The following is a 10,392-nucleotide window of genomic DNA, read 5'->3' on the forward strand; positions in this document are numbered from 1 at the left end:
CTTGGCAAACAAGGGTACCAGGAGAATGTTCTTAAGTCAGTGAACGAGCTCTGATTTGATCTCAAAGAGACTTGGATCAGTCCCTTGAAATGAATTACTTCTAAGCACTATTCCAGTCCATTAGACTCCTCTATCTCACCACTATGTATGAAGTTGCCTCCCTCTTACCCATAAAAATGTAGCATAAAAAAAAAAGCATTGAATATGAATGGAATTGTTAATATGCATTCAGCACACAGACCCTGCAGCAACATTGCCAAGCAAATAACTGACAGCAAGAGCATTTGTTTATTAAGTCATCTCTCTTTTTTTTTCCTCAGCTCTAATAGCAACTCAGTCTTTTTTGTGTTTCTAATAAGGGCAACTGTTATCTGGAAACAATCCCCTAAAATCCATTCTTCAGCAGTAATGTTGTTCAGGTTTAAAGCAATAAGTTTTGCTTCATCTAGCTCAAAGTAGGATTAGCATAACAAAATTAACAACATTTTAAGAGCCTGAAAAAGAAAATTTCAAAGTAAAATAACTGGGTTTAGTGATTGGGCACTTGTGTTCAGCCCAATTCTTCCTCCACTGATGGCAATGGGAAAATTTCCACTGATTTCAGAGACTGCAGAAACTATGTTTATACTCAAAATCTGCATTGCTTTAGGGAGCAAGTGCCACTGCAAATCATAACACTCTGAGAAAGAAATTCACAAGCTATATATATTATGACTTGCATTTTCAAATTATACGCAAGTACACCCAATTTTACATAACACTAGAAGATGAGGCTTCTTCGGGATGCATCCACACATATTTCCCCAGAAGAAATCTGTATTTACCCTGGTGGCAAGACTTGGGTATTACCTGCAGAGCAAGGCCAGCCCCAGCAGACCTCTGTGTTCCCACTGAAGGCTGCACAGCTTCCAGGCAGCCTCCAGGACTGAGCTTCATCTACCGCAGAACACAAAACATTTGCAGAAAATCTTTTTTTCACATGTTTAATGAATTCCAACATCTATTTTTTAGCCAGTGCTCACAGAATTTTTTATCACAATATTCATGTCAGGTAGCCTGGAGGTGTGTCATACTCCAATGGAATATAATTCTTTTATTAAACTATTACATTTGTTAAATAAATTTCATAAACTCCTACATAATCTCATTTAAAAAAAAAAAAAGAGATCTTGCACTAATTCATTCATAGTGCTGTCTCCTGATAGCTCTGGCTTGAAGAGATCAGCAGCCACTTTAGCTGAGCAAAATGCAACTTCTAATCAGATATTTATGAAAATTGTTATAAAATTAAATTAAAAGAACAAAGAAAATCAAATTGCATGGCTCTTCCAAACAAAAATACAGCTGATAAGGAAATATAATGCAAGAACCCAGAACTCATCTACATTTATGAGTCGCCTATATTGCATTTTGCAAGTGTCTTAAGACAAAATCTAACGTTAACTAAAACATGATGCTTTTTCTTCTATGCAAATAACAACAGTAGGCTAAAATTGACAGAACCCATCAAGCACAGCTCTTCTCTCAAAAAAAATATCCTAACAACACAAAGGAAATTAAAACACCACTGTGATATTAACTTACAATGGTAAAACTTGCCTAAACACTATGGGGTGTGGAAAGCTAAGTAGGAGATGCCCAAATGGCTTTGGAGTTGCGCCAAAAATGAGTAGCAAGCTTCACTCAGGAATAGGGAGTTGCAGGGAATTAGATTCAACCAGCAAGCTGGCAAAAGCAGGACAAAGACAGCCCTTACTCATCCTCTTCTTGTTCCCTCCACCAGAGATGCCATAAGTGCTTGTGGCAAGAAAAGACCCTCTGTCCTCCTGGCAGCTACCTTGTGCCCTCTTGCAGACCTCCCTCACCCTAGCCCAAAACTGTACGTCATTCAACCACCACTCCCGTTAAATACCTACACACCTCCAGCTCTGTACACGCCCAGAGACTACGAGACCAGACCAATTCAGCTCAGGCAACAAACTGTTATTTTTCTGTCCTGCGGGGGAGCTCAGCGCTGAGTCTGCACATGGGATCCCCATGCCTGTGCTCCAAGCTCTTGCTCTTGAGTCCTGGTCACTGCCCCTTTCTTGTCCCTGTCCTGCTTGTGCACTCTCAGCTGACTCTTGACTTCATAGCCCAAGCTCCCTCCCAGTTTTATTTCAGCCTTGCCTGCTCCCCATGACAGCCTCTCCGCCCAGCAGCATTTGGATTACATATAATCCAATTTTCTGAATTTCACTTGAACTTCTAGACATGCTTTCAGCCTGCTCAGCGCGTTTCTTGAGCACTGGCTTCTGATTCCTGATTGAGGAATCTGCTTCCTACTTTTTTCTGGCAAACGTGGTGTAGGTAACATTCTCATGCAGTTGCTACAGCACATATCCTCCCCAAAATGTATTGACTTTGTAGTATAATTCAATATTCCAGAATTTCTTAAATTCATGGGGTTGTTTTCATCAATATTCCTGGCAGAAGTTTTTGGCTGGTTGGTTGTTCTTTTGGTTGGGTTGGGTTTGGTTTGGTTTTTTAAGCAGATACACCTTCTAGGAGATGAATCAGCACAAAACACAGAGAAAGGTACACCCGCATACACAAAAGCAAGATGGATATAGCCACATTTGCATAAGCAGCAGGCCTCTCAAATCACAAATGCACCTCACATTTTATTTAACCAGCTCATTTATCTTTTTTTTTCTCCCCCCCAAAAAAACCAACTATATGAAAGAGCTAAATAAGATCAATACTTTTTGTATCTTACAATCAAAACAGATTAGCAACGCCACAAAACTTTCTGCTGAATTAAAAACATGCTATTCCTACCCATAGTATAATACAGGTCATTAGATTCAAATTTCTCTGGGATGATACCTGCTCAAGATAACTTGACAGACTTCGGGTACATAAAATAAACCATGAGCACTATACCTTATCTGATTCTAAACTTATTTGAAAGGTATACAATTAAGTAGCCAGCTTCTTACTGAACAGACATCAGAGATTCCTATTGCCCATTCAGAAATTGTATCGAAGTTACCAAAACAAACTTGCAATGAAGAATGATGATTTTGGAGTCCTAATTATCCACCACCCTGCTGCTTCTGTAGTCGTTTACACCCATGTAAATCAATACATAACAAACTTTGCAGTACTCAAACTAAATTTCCGCTTTACATGAATCCCTGAACAAGGTACCGGGCAGCAAATTTGCCCCCAAAGACGTACCAAAGCAGCATGACATAGATCAACCAGGAGGGATGAGATCTGGTAGGATGGAGAACCTCTGGGGGATAATCAGTATGAATATAAGGAATGTTTTCACTAGGATTATCCAAGAAGTAGTGTGACTGTCAGTACTCCCCTGAGCATGCAACTCAGGAGTAGAATCAAACCTTCATGTTATACATTTACAGCTAGAATATATTTTTTTAAATCCTCTCATTACAGTAGCAAAACAGTAGTACTTTAGTCCCAGATACCATTTCAACTTCGATGCACCTTTAAATAGATATGTCACAATAACATTACCTGACGCATGCTGCCCAAAATAATCCCAAGACTAATTTTGTTGATTTAAGTGGCTCTGGAACAGGAATATTTTATCTCAGTTTGATTCCAGTTAATTATTTAAATTAGGGCCTGTACACAGTCTTAACAGTCTGAGACCTTCAACTTAACAGATATGATCCTGTATGGAAAGATACCATAAACACAAGGCTATTATCCATCCCTACACACACATTTAATGAGATCACTAGTCATGTGTTACATACATCATGTACTGTATGGAACCGATTGACAAGAAGACTATTCCAGAGTTAGTAGTCAGCATAACACACAAATTTGCTATAAACTTTAATAGAAGCAGTTTGCCCTGGATGTAGGTTGTTGGGGTTTGGGTTTTTTTTTAAAGTACTAACTAAAGTTTACACAAGTCAGTGTTAAGGCTCCCATTGATTTTTAAGAGACTATTAGCCAGGCCCCAAGCTCTCCTTGAGCAGAATTTAACAAGTAACTTTTTACTTGAGTGCAGAGATGGCTGGAGATCGGAATTATTGTATTTTGTGGCAAATCCAACCATCAGAAACAAAGCCTAAATTAAACATGAAAAATTCCAAGAAATTGAATGGAAAGAAACCTTTACCTATTATTGAAAAGTTGAATTGGCCACAAGGTATATATTAAAATGCTTAGCAAGAAGTGTTAAGTGACTCTGAGCCTGCACAAGAGAAATATCTATGTAAGAAGCTTTTCTAGCAAAACTTAGATCCCTGAAAGGCACAAGCAGCTTCACAGAACCCATATGCCTAAATCCTCCACCTGAATCCCATTTTATACAATTAAGTCATCAGTGGATTGTGGTCTGCATTGCTACAGATAATTATTATTGATAGCTTGACACACAAAAATCCACAAGACCTAAATCCTTCTCACTACAATGTTATCATCCAAGACACAGCTATACTGGATCTACCAATGTTGCTTTGTTTTCAGGGAAGAGGTGAACATTTCAGAAGGTTGCCCTGGATGAGAAAGTAGCTTAGTGATAAATGCAACAGTTCCATAGAAAAACTGTCCATCTGCAGTGATAATAACTACGGGATACAATTCATTTGACAAAAGTAAGTGCACAAAGAGTACAGGTTCTGTTCAAACCTGTCCTAAGTACATGATTATGAAAAAACAGTAAAGTTTGGATACAGGTGCAGTGTTATGAAAATATTGTAAAGACTACAAACAGCTATGCCACAGCAATCCAAAAAATATATCCAAAACGCTTCTCTTGTGTAAAGCTGGCAAAAAAAAAAGAAATCTAAATAACTAATAAACGGAGTAGATTCTTTTCAGTTCTAAGAAATTTTTACACTAGTAATAGTGGAAAACAGTCTTCTGTGCCTCTTAACAGTGTATTTAAGTTTTTCTTAACAAATAGATACTGGGTTAGATAAAGGTCAATCTAGGCTGGTATTCCAGCTGCAGCAGTACATGCATGGGGAGACATAAGAAGCAGGAAAATACAAAGTGATCAATCCACCACTGTAGCTTCCCAGTGTCCAATCACTTGTAGTTCAGGGACTTTCTAAGCCAGATGCTTTTGGTGCATTTGCGAAGCTCTCCTCCAGTCGTTTTGAACCTGCTTGAAGCCATTTACATTTCTGACTGCCACAGCTTTCTGTGGCTGTTAAGTGCATGACTTAATCACATGCTGTGTCAGAAAATACTTTCATTTATTTTAAACCTGCTGCTATATAACTATCACTGGGTTTCCCCTACTTAACGTTCTGTGAAAGAAAGTGAGTATCAGCTCCCTGTTTCTCTCTCCACAATGTTTGTGAATTTACATGCATTAAAATGCCACTTGTCAGTTACCTTTTTCCAGACCAATCTGATTAATATCTCATTTTGTATCAGTCTTTCCATGGCTAGGCACATCATTCTTGTCCTTCTCTATACCTTTTTAGGCTCCATTGTATTCTTTAATGTATTCTCTACCTAAATACTTTCCTCTTTTTCTATGGTACTTATGAATATGCCAAAGAATGTAGTTGTGGTAAAATCACCATTGGGCTGTCAACTACATAATCAGCTTTAATGAATCTCACATAGTCATAGTTTTAGATTATTAAATACCAAGTATCTAAATGTAGGCTTACACAGCAAAAAGCTAAATAAGAGTTATAGGACAATAATTACAGTCCTGATACTGTCTTCTGAAAAAAAGTCCCAAAGTCGTGTTGCATAGACAGATGTATCATGTATTTAAAACACTTAAATTCTGTCACTACACTTCAGAACACAAGCTGAAAGAAACTAAGCCTCATTCTTTTTTACTGTAGGTTTGTTTTTTTAAAAGCTAAAAATGTCACTACCATAAATACAACGTCTTGAAACAAGGCAGCTGGCTATCTTGAAACACTTCCACTGATGAATTAAACTGCAAAACCTTGCAGTTCCTAGGCTAGCAGTATATGATGGTCAAGGGCAACTCAACTAGCTTTTAAAGAAGGAAAAAAAAAAAAAAAAAAAAATCTGTGTGTGAAACAGAACCAAATAGTCTTGGGAAGAACTTTCGGGAAAGGTCTCATAGCTCTACTGTGACTGAAGTTAAAGTTTGACTACAGTTCCTACTTCAAGTTCACTTCATGGGCACAGACTGCTGTTATTAACATAATACACAGCTGTGTTATCTGCTACAGTATCTTGACACAAAAACCCAGGCAGGAAAAAAAAAAGCCAAACCAAAAAACCAATCCACCAAACTAAATAGCCCAAATACATGGTCCAAAAAGTTTGTATGGCATGCAAACAAAGCAGAGACAGAAGCCTGATAAGAACTGCCAGTGAAATATTTTGGTAAAAAGTAGGCATTACATAACAAACTACACAGCCTTCCTACCCGTTTATGAAAATGCTTGTACGTGGCAATGTCAGAAGGAACATGCCAGAAGGAAAACAATATCAGTCAACCCTGTTTAGAACCCCGGACAGTAAGGCTTGCAAAGCATTACATTTAAAGAAATAAATCCAGTTCTTCGAGCACTGTCTTCCTGTCCCTATCCTAAAAAGCATTGCAATTAACATTTTATTTGCAAACAATTGGCCCTGGACTATGCACAAGGAAAAAAAACAAAAAAACAACACACTTGGCAAATAATTTAATCAATGCATGGTCCATCTTTAGGCTTCTTTGAAAATGGGTCAAGTTGTCTGCTTTCTCATAATTTCTCTAATTTTGTTTCCCAATCATTACACTCTGCTGACTTCAGGCTCCTCCTGGCAAAAACCCTCTCTTGCTACAGTTTGATAGTAAGACCATTTACCTCCTCCTTGCATTAACATAAAAAACAACCCCCAAAACCCCCTGACAACTAATGCACATGTATTAGGGAAATTTCCTAAAGCACAAGACCAGCTACAACTATTTTTCATTAATGCTATTTCAGATTTACCTCAACCTACAAAGCTGTGAACATTAGCAAAGCAAAATGGGAATAAAAATATTCCAGCTACATTTTGTTCTTTTTATATAAATGAGTTCTCTTGTTTCTGAAGCCAAATATAGAGCACATGAATGCACTGAAGATTATCTAGAAGGGTTCATATTTTACTTGCAGTATATGCCAAATGTAATTTGCTGCGGGAAAGGTTTTTTAAGCAAGTTCCTGTTCAGTCCTTTATACTTCACAGTTATACTGTGGATGCCAAAACACTCCAATGTAAGCAAGTCTGGCTTCCACTGGAATTGCACTCTCAGATGCTAACCTTGAAACTTACAGAGTTCTAAAAGATAGCTTAGGAAAAAATGCTGTTAAAAGTATACTTTGATCATCTAAATCTACAGAATTTTAACTTTTTGCTTAATTCAGTGAGACCACTCATACTTAAAATACACCTTCAAATAATTGGGAGAGAAATGGAAAAACAGGGAAAGAGCATTTGACTCCTGCAGAATAAGAGTTTTCCTTTACTGTACAACTTCCTTTGCTTTCTTAAAACCCTAATTTCAGCTTGTAACTTCAGCTTAAAGAAAGAAATGGAATACTATTCTGACTATAGATTTATATGAACATATAGATGTTTTTAGAGTAAAATAAATATAATAGAACATTGTGAAATTCATTCCCTCGCAAAATGTATAATGTTTAAACAGAACTCTTACATGTTAAAGTCCTGAAAAACAGAAAAGGTATAAGAAGTTGGGGTCTTTTATCTCAATTTGATCTAAAATTTGCATTTATCACCTGACAATTTCCTAGGACATCAGGAATTCCTGAAAGATGCAGACAAATAAAGTAATTCCTACCCCAAGTTAAAAGTATTTCCCATTCACTGGTATAATTGCAAAGGAAAACTGGGATTCAAAACACTTTTATACACCATTGAGGCAACCTTGTGGGAAATAAATGCAATGCTCTGTATGGGATTCCAAGAGTATGCTTTAGAGATGCAAAGCCTGCACATTCTCAAGTTCAGATAACCTGCAAGCACATTACCTAATTGAATTCATCACCTTAACAACTAAATTTAAGATTAATTATGGCATTTTTTCCATTCCACTTCTATCATAAGACTATTCCAGACCCTTACAGTGATTGGAATAATAGTTTCCAGACTGGATGTTTGCATCGGTATCCTTTGTTCTAAAGATAATGCTGTCCTAGAAATCAAATTTTCCCTCACACAGTATTCAATCTATTGACCTTATCCACCCAGCCTACTTACCCTTCTTTGCACCTGCTCCAGCTTGAATGCACCATTTCTAAGCACAGGAATTTCAGATGAGGTCTTAGTAGTTCTTTATATAAGAACATTAATACTTTCTTATCACTATCAGAAATCTCTCTGCTGATAACCACCATCTCAGGATGTATCTTAAGAAATTTCTTCCAGTTGAAAGACAGACCATTATCACTCTCAGTACTGTTGCTAAATATCAATCCGTAGTGAAAATGCTACCCAGTCATTAAAATTTATCTACCATTTGTGGCATTAAAGTCTATCTACCACATAGAACGGGTATAGTCTGTAAAAACAATGATATTTAATTTAAAGCCAAGCCTATGTATTTTCAATTTTTGAAACCTTTACACAATTCCCAGGAGAAAATACCATTTCCATACAGAACATTTACGGAATTTTAGTCCTGATTTAGGAAAGCATTTATGTAACTTCAAATTGGAAGCATTCCCATCACATTCAATGAATACCTTTAGAAGACGCAACTCTCACTTCACTGCTTTGTTGGACTTAATGAGTTAATATTTCAAGGCGGAACTTTCAAAGGGTCCTCGAGGCTCCTTTGCACTTAACTACCTCGGTCTCCTCTGAACATTAAAGCTTTAAAATGCAAAGAGCAAGTATTTTGTTTATCCATTCCTCCTTTGGATGGATGTACTAAGCTCTAAGAGCTAAGCATGAGTTCTTTGCTTCTTGCCTTGAGCTAGAGCTCTGCCCAGTGCCTTCACACATTTACAGAAATGAAGTATCTTTTTCAGCTGCTCTCCCAATGCCTTCCAAGTGCAAATCACTACAAGAGAATCACGTGTGACCATATGCTAAATTAAGTTTGCCCAGGAGACTTCATTCATTGTTTCCCCAGAAACTAGCATGTTAGCCTACATATTTGCAAGGAGATACCATTTAATTCGAAGCCACATAGTTTAGTCTTAAAAAATTAAACTGGAAAAAATCCAGACAGACACAATCATAAAACCATTTTCCTTACCAGATTATAACAAAGACATTTTTTAAGATGACACTCGACCTGTTAATTTCACATAAAGGGTGTTAAACACACGGTGCTGCTCCGTAGCAATCTGTACTACACTAAATCTCCAATCACGCCTTCTGTTTATTTGTGACACTACATATTTTGCTCCCCGAGAGCAAAGAAAAATCACCGCTGTAGAAGCTATTTATTCTGCCTCCAGGTGCCTCATAAATTATTAAACGCGAAGAGATACGAGCTGCTTCACAAAAACTTTTTAACTCCTGGGGAAGCTGCCCCGCTGCGAAATTCACGGGGCTCGCCGGAGCGCGGCCGGCACCCCGACACCGTTCCCCCCACCGCCGACCAGCTCCCGACCCCGCTCCCCCGGGACCCTCCCGAGGCCATCCCCCCTCCCGCAGCCGCTGGGTGAGGGGGTCCCGCCTTCCCACGAAGGGTTCCGTGAGCCGGCGGCACCGGAGGGCGGTTTCAGCCCGGGCAACCCAGCGGCGGCGGGACCCAGCGGAAACTTCCCGCCCCGTACCTTGATGATGCTGCTCCTCCGCGGGGTGGCCTTGGCCGCCTCCAGCAGGCAGACGTCGGGGTCGGGGGTCGCCGTCGGTACCAGGCTGCCGCCGGGGAAGCGCTCGGCGGCACCGACGGCCGAGACGCCGCTGCGGCGCTCCCGCCTCCTGCCCGCCGCCGGGGCGTCCAGCGATGCCGGTTCGGGCTCCTCCTCGGCACGGTGAGCAGCGTCGTGAGGGGCACGGCCCGCCGCCGGCTGCTCCCTGCTGCCGGCAGCCTCTGCCATCGCCCCGCCGAGCGGTGTCAACTTCTCCGGGGCGGCGAGAGGGCAGGAGGGGGGACACACGGACGGCGCCCCGCGGCGCTCCCCTCACGGCGCGGCGGCGGCAGAGCCAACTTTCCGCGGAGGAACCATCCCCGTCCCCCCGCAAGCTGAGGGTGCCGGCGCGGGACTGCGGCAGCCTCCGCGGTGCCGGAGGGACGGCACAAAGTGTCGGGGACGGTGGAGGGGGGAAACGGGGCGGGGGCGGCCGCGGGGAAGCGCCGTGTGCGGGGCGGCGCAGGCAGGAAGCGCCGCGGCGGCACCGCTCTGTTGTGACAGGAGCCCGGGCGTGTTTTGACAGGCGGCGTTGACTGACGGGGCGCCGGGCCACTCAGAGCGG

General features: G+C 40.7%; 1 protein-coding gene across 1 annotated transcript in view; it reads right to left on the reverse strand.

The window, feature by feature from the left end:
- Positions 1-10,269, reverse strand: part of PLCL1 (phospholipase C like 1) — a 211,858-nt gene extending 201,589 nt beyond the window's left edge. The window contains exon 1 of the mRNA XM_014954763.1: positions 9,750-10,269. Coding sequence (XP_014810249.1) covers positions 9,750-10,016 — 267 coding nt within the window. The 5' untranslated portion in view covers positions 10,017-10,269. The remainder of the gene's footprint in view (positions 1-9,749) is intronic.
- Positions 10,270-10,392: the final 123 nt, after the last annotated feature.

The sequence above is a fragment of the Calidris pugnax genome, unplaced genomic scaffold (genome assembly GCF_001431845.1).
Source record: "Calidris pugnax isolate Ruff unplaced genomic scaffold, ASM143184v1 scaffold103, whole genome shotgun sequence".
Taxonomy (NCBI): domain Eukaryota; kingdom Metazoa; phylum Chordata; class Aves; order Charadriiformes; family Scolopacidae; genus Calidris; species Calidris pugnax.